At 39.7% G+C, this 16,445-nt stretch overlaps 1 protein-coding gene across 1 annotated transcript; it reads right to left on the bottom strand.

The window, feature by feature from the left end:
- Positions 1-533: 533 nt before the first annotated feature.
- LOC139324512 (vomeronasal type-2 receptor 26-like) lies at positions 534-14,639 on the bottom strand. Its single transcript, XM_070954224.1, has 4 exons — positions 13,803-14,639; positions 11,452-11,679; positions 2,974-3,100; positions 534-1,435 (listed from the first exon to the last, which is right to left on the bottom strand). The coding sequence occupies exons 1-4, from the start codon at positions 14,637-14,639 to the stop codon at positions 534-536; spliced, it is 2,094 nt and encodes a 697-aa protein (XP_070810325.1).
- Between the last annotated feature and the right edge of the window lie 1,806 nt (positions 14,640-16,445).

The following is a 16,445-nucleotide window of genomic DNA, read 5'->3' as shown; positions in this document are numbered from 1 at the left end:
TCTGTGCTGAGAGATAAACATGTCTGGGCTTACCTGCTCTGAACTCTGAACTGAAACTAGACTTCTGTGCTCTCCTTGTGTTGGTATTGTAAATTTACTTCATGTATTATTATGTATATAAAGAAGTTAATGAATCCTGCTGTGTGTTTGCCTGTGTGTGCTTTCTGGATTTGATTTTGCAACAAACTCTGACAAAATCCCAAATTCCCTCCCTCATAGAGGTATAAAGTTCATGTGCTGGAGGAGACCAATAACATTTTTTTCACATTATAAAACTACCCAGAGATTTTAATTCCTCCTTGATTTTCCTTTATTTATATGAGTGGTCAGCAATATTATCTAATTTTTGAAAGAGCAGATTCAGAGCAGATATCTAGGTTCATGAGATTGCTCAGGAGACATCTCATAGTTACCATTGTGTGTATTAATTTGGTGTTCCAATATGACATAGTACAGAAGACCCAAACACTACAAAAAAATTGAAAAGATAACGGTCACAAACTGGACTTCATTCACTTTTGTTAGCTAAAACTTCAATTTTGTTTCTTTGTTATTTGCTCCTTTGTATTCAAATCAGGCCTCAGAATAATGATATAGCATTTGGGGGAAAAGATGCAGACCAATAATCCAGCTGCTGAAGCCAAAATGGAAAAGATCTCCACAGCCACCATATATTTCCCCTTGGTGCTCAGATAGGTAGGAACAAATAACATCCAGACACTGCAAAAGACCAACATGCTGAAAGTGATAAATTTGGCTTCGTTAAAACTGTCAGGTAAATTCCTAGCTAGGAAAGCCACTGTGAAGCTGACTGTAGTCAAGAACCCCATAAAGCCTAGGACAGTATAAAACATAGTGGTTGAACCTTCATTACATTGCAGGACAATTTCTTCAGCCATGGAGTGCATGTCAGAATCGGTGAAGGGAGGAGAAATAGCAAGCCACATCACACAAATGGAGAATTGTGCCAGGGAGCAAGATAGAACAATAGAGATAGCCGGCCCTTTCCCCACCCATTTCCTCATTTTGGAGCTTGGCTTGGTAGCCATGAAAGCAAGAACAACAATGGTTGTTTTCCCCAATATACAAGAAAGAGCTATAGAGAACATGATGCTAAATGCAGTTTGTCGCATGAGACATTTCATTTGGTCAGGTTGCCCAATGAAGAGCAGAGTGCAAAGGAAGGAGAGGAGGAGAGCAACGAGAAGAATGTAGGTGAGGTTTCTGTTGTTGGCTTTGACAATGGGAGTGTCCTTGTGTTTAATGAAGATCCCCAGCACCAAAGCTGTCATCACAGAAAAAAAGATTGCAATCATTGCCAAAGAACTGCCCATAGGATCTTGATATGACAAGTAAACTACAATTTTTTGAAGGCAACAATCCTGGTCATTATTTGGATATTGATCTTCTGGACATGCAAAACAATCATCTAAGTCTAAAAAGAAAGAAAGAAAAACAAAACAGGTCATAAAAACATTATTGTTTTTAAGCATGCATATCACAGACTAGTTACACTGAGATATAATGACTGACATGGGGATTTGGATATTTTTTTTTTCTTAAAGTAATTTATAGGAGCATGTAAGCAGAGTCTGAGCACTATTGGAATGCTCATTTTCAATAAGCCCTGAGCTTTACAGCTACCTCTGCTCTTAATCACTTCATATAATGGACAGAAAGATTGACCTTGAAGGGTAGGAGGAAGAGCCACTGCCAGATAAAAGAAAGCTGAATCGGGGTTTATAGTATAAGTCCTCCCTAGTTCTCATGCAAATAAATGGAGGGAGGAGAGAAGCACATTTAGATTTGCAGGAGTCCATTACTATAATCTTATACCAGTGGTGAAATCCAAATTTTTTTACTACCAGTTCTGTGGGTGTGGCTTGGTGGGCGTGCTGTGACTTGGTTGCCGTGGCTTAGTGGGCGTGGCAGGGCTACTGCATACTGCAAAATCTCCATTCCCACCCCACTCCAGAGGAAGGATATTGCAAAATCTCCATTCCCACCCTACTCTAGGGGAAGGATACTGCAAAATTCCCATTCCCTTTCCACTCCTGAGGGAAGGATATTGCAAAATTTTCATTCCCACCCCACTCTGGGACCAGACAGAGGTGGTATTTTGCTGGTTCTCTGAACTATTCAAAATTTCCACTACCGGTTCGCCAAACTACTCAAAATTTCCGCTACTGGTTCTCCAGAACCTGTCAGAACCTGCTGGATTTCACCCCTGCCTCATACTAAATGTAGTATATCCTGCATGAGTTTAGTTTCCTAATATGCTCTACCTTGAACGACTGACCAAAATCTCACAGTCTATCTTGGACACAACTTTCTTTTATCTGATCATTGCCTTGGTAGTGGCCCTTCCTTCACTCCCTCAATATCTACTCATCTTCTCATCACACCTCCCAACTGAATTATTGCAATGAAGCTGCCCTTGAAGACTATCTGGTATAAGCAACTAGTCCAGAATACAGCAGCAAAGCATTTCTGGGTACCATATCATTCACCTGAGTTATCTTAGTGCTGCGTGAGCTGCCCTGGCCCCAGTTGCTTTCTGGGTACACTTTAAGGTGGCTATTATCATCTTTAAAGTCCTGTATTACAGCCAAGATATTTGTGGAACCTGATTCTTCTCCAATCATTGGTTCAGGATAAAGATTGGTTTGGTGCCTTGTGGGGACGATATTGTTTTTATTCCTATTTTTATTGGTGGTTGTCAGTCATCTAATTCTCATATGAGAATTGCAATGATATAAATTCTATAACTTTGTCACTCAAATCAATCTATCATTACATCTGGATAGAATAGGATGTAAAACCAACCAGAAACCCGTGGAAAAAGAATTACCACTCTCAATTTACCTTTACTATCAAAAGAAGATACAAAGGAAGAATCCCAGATAGTCTATCAACAAGTACTACTTTGTTCAATACGTATCATTGATATATTTAATATATTCCTTTGCTTACCCATTTGGTCAGCTATCTTTCCTTCTGCACATTGTCTACAGTCATAGCAGCAAGATAATTTCCCTTCCACTTTTATCTTGCTATGGCCAAGGGGACATTTCTCATTACAGATGGAAAGAGGTAATGTCTGTTGATAAATAAAATCAGAATTCTTTCACATAAAAAAGTTTATGAGCTGAAGAAGCTTCTTGGATGAGAAGCAAAACGTCTTCAAAGAGAAACCAGAAAGTCCAGTTGCCTCTTGGAAAGAAAGAAAGAAAGAAAGAAAGAAAGAAAGAAAGAAAGAAAGAAAGAAAGAAAGAAAGAAAGAAGAAAAGAGAAGAGAAGAGAAGAGAAGAGAAGAGAAAAGAAAAGAAAAGAAAAGAAAAGAAAAGAAAAGAAAAGAAAAGAAAAGAAAAGAAAAGAAAAGAAAATGGCACCTTTGGGATAAAGAAGTTATGTTTCATGATTTATAACTTTTTGTTATAAATCATAACTTTTGATCAGTTACAAATACTCAAAATCTTTATATCAAATCTGAAACTTGGTGGTCCATTTTTCAGAATTGTTGCTGGTTTAAATTACCTACTAAAACCCTCTACTTTTCCTTATCCCTCATATATTACTAATGGTGTGATTGTGGCAAACACTATATTTTAAAAACTATTCTGAAGAAAACCAATATCAGAAGCTGCTTGGACAGTTTTTCATTCTGGAGCCCTTAAAAGACACTTTCCTTAAGATTCCAATCTTGTTTTGGGTTCCTACTCTTCTTAAAGCAATCTGGGTACTTGGTACAATGTGGTGACGTTCATATAAAATCCACGATATGTAAGACCACTTTCTATAGTAACTGGAACTTATTATCATTAAGCATAGTCTACCTGTATATGCCTGATACGGGGCATGCTACACTTAAAACCAATTTGGAAATATCAGAGGCTAAGGACTGTGCTCTGTTTAGTATAATATGCAGTTACTGCAGTGGTGGGTTTCACTTATCTTCACTACCGGTTCAGAACTGTGACCACGTGCGGCACTTCTGTGCATGCACATAACCTTCTGCACATGCACAGAACATCCATGATGATGTCTGGGTGGGTGGGTGGAGCCTCCTGCTTCTGCCACTACTGGTTTGCGTGAACCGGGGCGAGCCAGTAGAAACCCACCACTGAGTTACTGTGAGTATTAATATACCATCTTTTGGCTACACTTTGATTTATTTTACTAAAATGCAGTTTCTTTAATCTTACATTCATTATTTTGTATGGATCTGCAAAAACATAGGCATGAAAAATGTATTAATTGACATGCCTCCAATGTCAGTGTAAATTCCCTTGCCTCACTACAATATGGATTTTGTGAAGTAATCTGTCTCAGACAAATTAACGTTAGATTATTAATTCTAACATTAAAAACTTTCTTTGAAATGTAGGCTCCAATCAGTCACATAAGCATTGAAACAGATTAATTTTAAAGAATTTGAAACCCTAGTATTAAAATTCTTTTTTATTCCACATATTTTTGTGTCTTTCATTTATTTTATTTAAATAACTATTTAAGCTGGATCAATATAAACAATAATTTAAAACAGTATAATGTTTTATCAGCAAATTAATTATATTGTTTATATAATTATATTATTATAAATTAATTAATTATAAAATAATTAAATTAATTATATTATATTGTTTAATTGTTTAATAATAATTGTGAGTAATCTTAACTTTATTGTCTTTATTAATATAATATAATATAATAGAGTTATAACAATTATGCTATATTCTCTAATACACTGAATATGTTAACTTTTTCATGGGCTATATCTTAGTTTAAAAATTATGGCATACAATGGCAGGAATTAGGATACAAAATTGAGTTAGTACGGTGGATGGGAGGGGCAGATATGGCGGGAGCAGGGGACCATATCATGTGTTGGGGGTGCGCACTTGCTACTTGAGAGCAATTGTGCGCCCCGGTCCCCAAGGCTCCTCTCGGATACTAGGTGGCACAGTTACTCAGGACCTGGGCCTCTGGCTGATACTGTGCAATGCCAGGTCCGTGGTAAATAACCCCCCCTCATTTACGATCTTATTCAAGAGGGGGGAACGGACCTGGCAGGTATTACGGAGACCTGGTTGGGCCCGGAGGGAGGGGTCCCTCTGGTTGAGATGTGCCCACCAGGCTTCAGAGCATTCCATTAGCCAAGGGCCCAGGGGAGGGGAGGGGGGATGGTGGTTATTATTAAAGAAGGACTTGGTCCGAGAGGGATCACTGTGTCACAGATTGCCGGATGTGAGTCCCTCTTTGTGAGATGGGGTCATGGGGTTCAGATGGGCTTGCTGCTTACGTACCTGGCTCCCTGCCGCGTAGCAATGGCCCTGCCCGAGCTACTCGATGTGATAGCCACGGTGGCAGTTGATACACCCAGGCTTATGGTCATGGTTGATTTCAACTTGCCGTCCGTTCGTGAAATGTCGGAGATGGCACGGGAGTTCGTGGCTTTCATGACGGCCATGGACCTGACCCAGTTAGTTCATGGCCCCACTCACAGGGGGGGGACACACTCTGGGCTTGATTTTTGTCTCTGGCCAGTGGTTGAGTGGTCTTATTATAGGGGATATAGACATGAAACCCTTGTCATGGTCAGATCACTCACTCCTTCGTCTGGACCTTCAAACCGCTACACCCCGCCGCAGGGGGGTGGAGCCAATTAGGTGGGTCCGCCCCAGGCACCTGATGGATCCTGATAGGTTCCAGATGGAGCTTGGGCCATTTCCTGAAGATCTGGCACACGACTGGGCGGCGGACCTGGTGGCTGCCTGGGATCGGGCAGCTGGTGGGGCCTTGGATCGAGTTGTACCTTTGTGGCCTCTGACCCGGTGTCAATCCCTCACGGCTCCTAGGTTCACCGAGGAGCTGAGGGAGATGAAACGCTGGAAAAGATGCCTAGAGAGAGGTTGGAGGGCCAGTCTCGCTGAATCTGACCGAACACTGGTAAGGTTTCATATTAAGACCTACTTAGTGGCGATAAAAGTGGCAAAGTTTAATTACTTTTCCGCTCTTATTGCGTCATCAGAGAATTTTCCGGCCACCCTGTTTAGGGTGACCCACTCCCTGCTCCACCGGGGAGGACGGGAGGACCCCTTGGAAGGCAGGGCCGAGGATTTCGGACAATATCTGTATGACAAAATTGCTCAGATCCGGGGGGATTTGGACTCTGACTGGGTAGATTCGGGCAGGGTGGCGAGGAATAGTCTTGAGAACGTTATCTGGGAAGAGTTTGACTCTGTGACCCCTGATGACATGGACAGGATTCTGGGGAGACTTAGTGCGGCCACATGTTTACTGGATCCGTGTCCCTCCTGGTTAGTACTGGCTTCCCGGGAGGTTACATGAGGCTGGCTCCAGGGAATTATTAATGCTTTGTTGAGTGAGGGTTACTTCCCCATGGCCTTGAAACAGGCGGTGGTGAGGCCTCTCCTCAAGAAGCCTTCCCTGGACCCAGCAGTATTAGCCAACTATCGTCCTGTCTCCAACCTTGGCTTTGTGGCGAAGGTTGTCGAGAGTGTGGCCGCACAACAGTTTCCGCAGTACCTGGAGGAAACGTCTTATCTAGATCCGTTCCAGTCAGGTTTCAGGCCCGGGCACAGCATGGAAATGGCATTGGTCACATTGGTAGATGATCTCTGGAGGGCTCGGGACAGGAGTTGCTCTTCTGTTCTGGCCCTGTTAGACCTCTCAGCGGCTTTTGATACCATCGACCATGGTATCATGCTGCACCGGTTGGAAGAGTTGAGATGGAGGGCACCGTGTTATGGTGGTTCTCCTTCTTTCTCTCAGACCGGTCGCAGTTCGTGTTGGCAAGGGGGCAGAGGTCGACCTCAAGGCCTCTTATATGTGGAGTGCCTCAGGGGTCGGTCCTCTCGCCCCTTCTGTTCAACATTTATGTGAAGCCACTGGGCGAGATCATCTGTGGCTTTGGGGTGAAGTACCATCAGTACGCTGATGACACCCAGCTGTACATCTCCACCCCAAGCCACCCCAACGATGCCCTTGAAGCGATGTCCCAGTGCCTGGAGGCTGTGCGGATCTGGATGGGGAGGAACAGGCTCAAGCTCAACCCTTCCAAGACTGAGTGGCTGTGGTTCCCGGCATCCTGATATAGTCAATTGACTCCATCACTGACTATCAGGGGCGAGTCTTTGGCCCCCATAGAGAGGGCGTGCAATCTGGTAGTCCTCCTGGATACGCAGCTGTCCTTGGAGGAACATCTGATGGCTGTAGCCAGGGGGACCTTCTGTCAGGTTCGCCTGATTCACCAGTTGTGGCCCTTTCTTGATCGGGATTACCTGTGCACAGTCACTCATGCCCTCGTCACCTCTCGCCTGGACTACTGCAACGCTCTCTACATGGGGCTCCCCTTGAAGAGCACCTGGAGGCTCCAACTGGTCCAGAATGCGGCCGCGTGGGTAGTCACGGGAGCCGCATGGCCTCCCATACAACACCTCTCCTGCGTGAGCTGCACTGGCTCCCAGTGGTCTTCCGGGTGCGCTTCAAGGTGTTGGTTATCACCTTTAAAGCGCTCCATGGCAAAGGACCTAGTTATCTTCGAGACTGCCTGCTGCTACTGACGGCCTCCCATTGACCTGTGCGCTCCCACAGAGAGGGCCTCCTAGGGGTGCCATCAGCCAAACTATGTAGGCTGGTGACCCCCAGGGGGAGGGCCTTCTCTGTGGGGGCACCTACCTTCTGGAATCAGCTGCCCCCAGAGATAAGGAGAATCCAATACCTCGGTGCCTTCCACCGTGCCCTTAAAACCTTCTTTTTCCAGCAAGCCGGGCTGGCCTAACACTTTTTAAAATGTTTTTAATTGTCTGTTATTATTTTTAATCATGGGGCCAAATTTATATATATCTTTTTAATTGTATTTTAATGTTTGTAGTTTATGTTTTTACTTGGCTGTTCACCGCCCTGAGTCCTCAGGGAGAAGGGTGGTATACAAATTTAAAAATAAATAAATAAAAATAAATAAAATATGACTGATATTACCTGTTATGTGAAGATTGCATTTTTGTTTGAAGCTTAAGTTGAAGTTAACTTATGTTCATATTCCTTTATGGTCTTCTGGAAGATCCTAAAAACTTAGCTCTGCTGCTTGATTTGGGGCCCCAACAGGAGACTGCTATGTTGGGGGGGTGGCTGACAGTAGAAAAAAAATTCTTTCCCCCAGGAAAATACTCACTCCCATCATATTGTTACTTAACATTTAATCTTTGTATTCTAATGTTATTTTGTAGTATTCTATAACATTTTATTATATTGTAAACTACCTAAAATCACTGTATTAGTGAGATGGGTGACACAGAAATTAAAAATAGATAAATATCATATCCCAAAGGGGGGAAGAATAGACTGATACATGCATACATTTACATATACGTGTGTCAGTAGCAGACTGACCTCAATCTACCTCTTATTAATTGGACCCTAAATGAATGTGCAACTGAACCCATACATGCAACCCTGTACAATGTGTCAGGGTTCCAAGGAACACCCCCAACAAAATAAAGCTCTGAGGCCTGAGTTCCAATTTATTAGAGATGTCATGTTGGCATATCTGGGAAAACCTGAATCTGAAAGCTTCCAGGTTTCCCCCACCCAGATAAGAGTTCACAGCCCTGCCCCACACCCACAAGTTCATCACATTGTCCAATCAACTCTTCACACTCCACCAGATACAATCTTCATGCAGTCTGCATCAGACGCAGGCAAAAGTCCTTGAGTACGGAATGTTGTTATAACTAACTTTCTACCGCTCCAACAACAACCCCCTCCCAACTTCCCCAGCAAAAATATGTGGCAGTTTAGAAGCAAATAGAAAACTGTCTTCCAAAACTGACAATGCTGTTACTAATCTAGGACTGGATCAACTAGTAACTAACAACACTAGACTCAACAACTGCCTTGATCTCATCTTCTGCAACAGTTTAAACTCAATTTATGGTCTACAAATAAAAGAACCCATTTCCAACACTGACCACAGCATGATTGACTTTTGTCTCAATATACATCCTTACAAAGATTATCATAATGATGGGATCCCCAATTATAACTTTAAAAAAGCCAACTATAATCTCATAGACACTGACCTCTCATCTCTTGATTGGCAAATTCTATTCACTGGCAGTAATACAACTGAACACCATTATAACATTTTTTTACTTGAAATCAAATGAGTCATTAAACTATACGTACCACTAATATCCTCCAAAACCAGAAAAAACAAATTTCCCATAACAATAAGGAAGCTTCAATCAAAAAAAAAAAAAAAAAAAAAAAACCACTTTGGTGAAAAAACAAAACTGGCTATGTAGCTAACTTTAAAAGCCACTACTTATGTAACTTTTGTCTTTGATTAAGAGAAACTTGTATGTTTTTCTTATATTTGTTTTAAATGTTTTTTAATGAATAAAGTTTGTTTTAAAATTAAAAATAAATAAATAAATAAAATAAAAGCCACTACAAAACCTTATGCCACCAGAAAAAGACAGAATGCACCAATTACCATAGCAAACAAGAGGAAAACCTGCTATGCACGAAATCCACCTGCACCTTCTATAATTTTGTAAATAACAAACTTAAAGACTCGAGATCCATCCCATCCTTAAAAGGACATAACGGTAAAGACTGTAATGATGAAACTGTTAAAGCCAATCTCTTTAACATATTCTTTGGTTCAGTCTTTGTAAACAGCAATGGCTTATGCCCCACATTTCCTAGTTATACCACAGCTAATTGCAACAATCTACTACATATCAATTTTAACAGAAGATAACACTGAAAAGCCACTATGCAGCCTAAAACCATCTCTATCTATTGGACCTTATGGATTATGTGCCTACTTCTTTAAAAAAAAAAAAAAGGTTTCCACTGCCATAGCAGAACCTCCAAGCATAATCTATGAAAAATCTTTCAGGACCAGCTCCCTGCCCAACCTATGGTCACTAGCCACAGTCATCCCTATCTTCAAAAAGGGTGACCCCAGCCTAGTTGAAAATTACAGACCAATTTCTTTATGTTGTATCACCTGCAAAGTCATGGAATCAATTATAAACCAATCCATTACCCTCCACTTAGAGACAAACAACTTATTCTCTAACAAACAATTTGGTTTCAGGAAAAATTTGTCCTGTAATCTTCAACTCCTACACTGCAAAAACATATGGACTACACAACTCGACCAGGGCAAAGCAATAGGTGCAATTTACATAGACTTCTATAAAGCCTTTGATTCAGTGGTACATGACAAACTACTTCTAAAACTAAAATCTTATGGCATTTCCGGATCCCTGCATAAGTGGATAGCTGCATTCCTATCAAACAGGCAACAAGTAGTCAAAATAGGGAACAGTCTATCAAACCCTGCACCTGTTAACAGTGGTGTCCCCTAAGGCAGCGTTTTAGGACCCACACTCTTTATACTTTACATAAATGACCTTTGCGATCATCTTATAAGCAACTGTGTTCTCTTTGCTGATGATATAAAACTGTTTAACACCACTGACAATGCTACTGCCCTACAAAGAGACCTTGGCTATGTGTCAGAATGGTCAAACAATTGACAACTCCAAATCTCAACCAACAAATGCTCTGTTGTACACATTGGCAAAAAAAAAAAAAATCAAAACACAAAATACAAGCTGGGCAGATACGACTTCATAGATGACCCTCACTCTGTCAAGGACCTTGAAGTACTCATTTCTAACGATCTAAGTATCAGAGCTCACTGTAAGAGTTGTTAACCTAATCTTGTGAAGCTTCTTCTCTGGTAATATTGTACTGCAAACTAGGGCATACAAAACCTTTGCTAAACCAATTCTCGAATACAGTTCATCTGTCTGGAACCCGGACTGCATATTGGACATTGAGCATGTCTAAAGATATTTCATGAGAAGAGTCCTCCACTCCTCTGCTCACAACAGAATACCTTATGCCACCAGGCTTGAAATTTTGGGCTTAGAGAACTTAGAGCTACGCCGCCTTCGGTCTGACCTAAGAGTAGTACACAAAATTATCTGCTACAACATCCTACCTGTCAATGACTACTTCAGCTTCAACCACAATAATACACGAGCACACAATAGATACAAACTTAAGGTAAACCGCTCCAAACTTGATTGCAGAAAATACAACTTCAACAGAGTGGTCAATGCCTGGAATGCACCACCTGACTCTGTGGTTTCATCCCCAAACCCCCATAACTTTAACTTTAGACTGCCTACTGTTGACCTCACCCCATTCCTAAGAGGTCTGTAAGGGGTGTGCATAAGCGCACCAACGTGCCTACCGTCCTTGTCCTACTGTCCCCATTTATTCATATCTATTTCCTGTATTCATAATCATATTTATGCTTATATCTGTTACCTTATACATGCTTGACAAATAAATAAATAATGATAATAAATAATAATAATAATAGTGAAAATTGAGACATACCTGATTAAATCTGTGGGGCCAAATAATGTCCTTGGTAGAAATGGTAAGAAGACTGCCTGGAGTAGTCATAGGCTCAACTTTTCCAACTTTGACTCTTAGAAATGACTTGTTTGGGAATGTCAGCCAATTGGATATATCAAATCCAGTTATTAATTCCCCATTGGAGCCAAAAGAAATATGTTCCCCAGCAGTGTTATTAAAGGAGAGCTGCTGTAGAAAAGAGTGGAGCTGAGTGAGAAAGAAAGAAAGAAAGTATGGGGGGGGGAAGGATTAACAGAATTCTTTGAAGGGGTTAAACAAATCTTAGTTTCTTCCTTATTATTTCAGTTACCATGAAACCAGTGGTGAAAATCATTTTTTTTTTACTACCGGTTCTGTGGGCATGGTTTGGTGGGCATGGTGTGGCTTGGTGGGTGTGGCAGAGGAAGGATACTGCAAAATTCCCATTCCCTCTCCACTCCTGGGGGAAGGATATTGCAAAATCTCCATTCCCACCCCATTCTGAGGCCAGCCAGAGGTGGTATTTGCCAATTCTCCGAACTACTCAAAATTTCCGCTACTGGTTCTCCAGAATCTGTCAGAACCTGCTGGATTTCACCCCTGATGAAACCTTCATGGAGAGGGAAGGAGGGAGGGAGGGAAGGAAGGAGGGAAGGGAGGGAGAAAGGGAGGGAGGGAGTTAATAGAATTTTTTGGAGTGGATTGGCAGTTTCTTCCTTTCAGTTTGGCCTGGATTTAATGGAAAATTGAATTATCACCACTCTACACCAACTTCTAAAACTGGAAGAGAAATGTGTTCTCCACCACATATTTTTACTATCTTATTCCCTAATTTTTGTTTTCATTAAAACAATTTCAGATAAAAATTCCATCACAAAATCAAGAAAGAAGAATTTCAATAGATCACTTTGCATCGATTAATCAAACAATCCAGGAACAATGAATTCACACTGTTTTCATAAAATGTACATAAAATAATCTCTATCGTAGAAAATTTTAAGCCTTTTCTTCCAAATATGGATGGTCTTTAAAAAATTGAAAATATAATATAATAAAAAATGAACTTTATACAGTTGATTGGCAAATGTGCTATCATTGTAATTAATAATATTCTCTTTTCCTTCCTCTCTTTTCATTTTGCCTTAGGATGAGAATGTTATGATGGAGGTAGGGAATAGTATTTAAATGTTCATGGATACGTGGAAAATCATAGTAGCTAAGAGTTTGTACTGTACTAAAAATCAGGAAAGCCATCCAATGGATCCAGACATGTAATTTACATTTCTCTAGGAATAACAATGCATGTGCCCATCTATAACTGCTTAGAAAAGTTTTTCTAAGTTTTCTAAACATATAAAGAGGGGTTTATTTCCTTTATGGAGGATAAGCTACTGTCAAATAATTGGTAAATGAGAATAATAATGTAATAAACTGTTAAATAAGAAAATGTTGGATAGAGGATTAAGCACAAAAGATTTGTAACCGATCAATACACTTTCTGTAATTGTAATGGATGATAATTGTTTTATGTTTTAAGTTTTGTTTAAAAATAAAAAAAAATCAAAGAAAAGTTTTTCCATTTAAATCTTACTCTCAATAAAATTAAGACAAGAGAAATGCTAATGCTACCCAAGTAGCTGACAAAGTTTAACACATCAAATGTGCATTAAATACACATACATACATTTAGTCATACATTAATACATACATATTCCTACATTTAAGGTTGACTCAGCCTTCCATCCTTCCAGATTGTTGGAGGGCAATATGCTGACTCTGTAAACCGCTTAGAGAGGACTGTAAAGCACTGTAAAGCGGTATATAAGTGCTATTGCTATGAACACACAAACTCATATCATTATTAATTAAGGTAGACAAGCCTTCAGGTATTTTAGTAAGATAAAGGTAAAGGTTCCCCTCACATATATGTGCTAGTTGTTCCCAACTCTAGGGGGCGGTGCTCATCTCCATTTCAAGGCCAAAGAGCCAGCACTGTCCAAAGATGTCTCCGTGATCATGTGGCCAGCATGACTAAACGCCAAAGGCGCACGAAAACGCTGTTACCTTCCCACCAAAGGTGGTCCCTATTTTTCTACTTGCATTTTTTACTTGCTTTCGAACTGCTAGGTTGGCAGAAGCTGGGACAAGTAACAGGAGCTCACCCCGTTACGTGGAACTAGGGATTTGAACCGCTGAACTGCCGACCTTTTCAATTGACAAGTTTAGGCTTAGCCACTGAGCCACTGTGTCCCCTTCAGGTATTTTAAGAAAGCAAATTCTCCACTATTCTCCCTCTGGTATTAAGCAAATTACTTGGTAACCTTCCTGAATTTTGCATTAGCCAAACTTACCTGCCATGGTGACTGAAGGAAGAGCTTCCATCTCCTCTCATCAACTCTTTGACCATATTTGAATTTAGAAGAATACAATTGCCTTAGAGCGTGTGCCACAGCATAGACTGCATTGTAGATGCTGTAGCTGTGGCCGCTCATGCTCACTTCAAATATAGATTGAGAAAGAGACTCCAGTTTCTCTTCTCCAGTGCAGGTCCTGTCAATGTTCCCATCTCTAATATCACTGGAAAATGAGCATTCAAATGCATCTTTCCAAAAATCTCTAATAAAGCCGTCTTCATTTTCTAAGTTTGGATTTCTCTTCCGTATAAATTCTTGGAATCCTGTCAGCTCTTTCGACTGAATTGCAAATGAAAGAGCACCATGGAGAAAATCAATGGGCAATTCTCTTTGCACAAGAAGGGAGGTAAATTCCATCTGGGCTGTCATGATCCAGATTTTGGTACTTCTCTCCTTTGGAATATCATCAGAATCTAAAGCATAGATCATTAGTCTCAAAGCCACCAGGCCTGTAATTTCAGCATTCAAGATCACTGCAATGACTGTACTCCCCATGATCACTTTGTATAATTTAGCTGCCTCCTCTACCATCTCACCTACTTCATTACCATACATTATTTGAGGGATACTTTCTATAAAGTCAAAGCAGATTCCTCTCTCTGTAAACATGGAAAGACTATTCTGAATGAATCTCTCTTTATCTTCCTCAACAAAGCAAACTTTCCCAACCCAGGTCCATCCAAAATGTAACAGTAAATGTAGTACTCCATTAAACTGGTGCACCTCAATGGGGAACATCCATTTGACAAACAGTGCTGCTATTTCATCATTCATCAATGGAGCTGATCCATATGTGATCTAAATGGGAGTAAGAAAGCAATAAAAGCAAAAAAAAAAAAAAGGAATTGTTCTAAAGAACATTGTGCAGTGCTCATGTGTTTGTTTAATTAAAATTTCTCCATTCATCAATGAAGCTGATCCATATCCATACGATCCATATAATCCACAGACTTCAGAGGATAATTAGAATTGCAAAAAAAAATAATTACTACCAACCTGCCTTCCATTGAGGACCTGTATACTGCACAAGTCAAAAAGAGGGCTGTGAAAATATTTACAGAAAATATTTACTTGCATACTGGACATAAACTGTTTCAACTCCAACCCTTAAAACGATGCTATAGAGCACTGCACACCAGAACAACTAAACACAAGAACAGTTTTTTCTCGAATGCCATCACTCTGCTAAACAAATAATTCCCTCAACACTGTCAAACTAGTTACTAAATCTGCATTATTATTAATCTTCTCATTGTTCCTATCACCCATCTCCTTCCACTTATGACTATATGACTGTAACCTTGTTGTTGGTATCCTTAAGATTTATATTGAGTGTTTCCCTATGACTATCATTAAGTGTTGTACCTTATGAGTCTTGACAAATGTATCTTTTCTTTTATGTACACTGAGAGTGTATGCACAAAGGCAAATTCCTTGTTTGTCCAATCAAACCTGGCCAATAAAGAATTCTATTCTATTCTATTCTATTCTATTCTATTCTATTCTATTCTATTCTATTCTATTCATATGTGATGTAAATGGGAGTAAGAAAGTAATAAAAGCAAAAGAGGAATTGTTCTAAAGAACATTGTGCAGTGCTCATGTGTTTGTTTAATCAAAATTTCTGTTCTTGAGTGCAATACAGAAAAAAAACCAATGCTACAGTTTTAGCACACAGTTTTAGAACTGAATGTAAGGGCTACTCATTGAGCAAAATAGTGTAGCAATTTTGATGATTTCCTTTTCATAAATTTGATCCCTTCTTGTCTCAAATGTTTCAGGCTTCTGGGATCTTTGTAAAGAGAATTATCATGAAGATCTGATACCTGGATCTTTTCTTTTATGTACACTGAGAGCATATGCACCAATACAAATTCCTTGTGTGTCCAATCACACTTGGCCAATAAAAAATTCTATTCTATTCTATTCTATTCTATTCTATTCTATTCTATTCTATTCTATTCTATTCTATTCTATTCTATTCTATTCTGAAGTCATTCAAGAGCAAGGGAACTTAACATCTTGCTCTATATTTATGTCTCACCTGGGGAAATTTGTAGTTACAAAGACTGGTTGCCATGTTCAGACAGGTCCTAGAACGGGGTCCTCCAATGACAGCTACTGTATTGTTCTGGTCATTACATTTGTAGTTGGGGATAAATTTATTTTTTGTAGATAGAAATTCCATTGCTAATTGATAAGTTGTAGTTTCCTTATGATTGTCAGTAGCAATGTGGAAACCAAGGGTAATGTTGGGTAAAATCTCAGAGTGTTCATTGATCTCTTTTACAGCAAATGCCAGAGCCAAAGTGTGTTGGTAATTATGAGTGAGGTACCTTCAATAAGAGTTGTAAATTATGTCAATAAATTTCTTATTCAAATTCAGGCAGGTGCTACATTTTAATTGATGTATATATATATATATATATATATATATATATATATATATGTATGTATATGTATGTGTATATATATGTATGTGTATATATATATATATATATATATATATATATATATATATATATATATATATATATATATAATTTTCATAATCCCCTAAAATGCAGTGTTTATCATTTG

This window comes from Pituophis catenifer, unplaced genomic scaffold (genome assembly GCF_029215685.1).
Source record: "Pituophis catenifer annectens isolate HBS135680 unplaced genomic scaffold, rPitCat1.0.hap2 SCAF_15, whole genome shotgun sequence".
NCBI lineage: Eukaryota > Metazoa > Chordata > Lepidosauria > Squamata > Colubridae > Pituophis > Pituophis catenifer.
The sequence above is the reverse complement of the archived record's forward strand: the minus strand, read 5'-3'. Positions and strand labels throughout refer to the sequence as shown.

Bases quoted from the DNA above. Each gene is read 5' to 3' on its own strand.
- LOC139324512 (XM_070954224.1), bottom strand. From the start codon at position 14,639: ATGAATGATGAAATAGCAGCACTGTTTGTCAAATGGATGTTCCCCATT. The intron at 11,680-13,802 runs GTAAGTTTGGCT...TTTCTCACTCAG, and splicing joins TCCTTCAGTCACCATGGCAG to CTCCACTCTTTTCTACAGCA. The intron at 1,436-2,973 runs GTAAGCAAAGGA...CTTTCTTTTTAG, and splicing joins AAAGATAGCTGACCAAATGG to ACTTAGATGATTGTTTTGCA.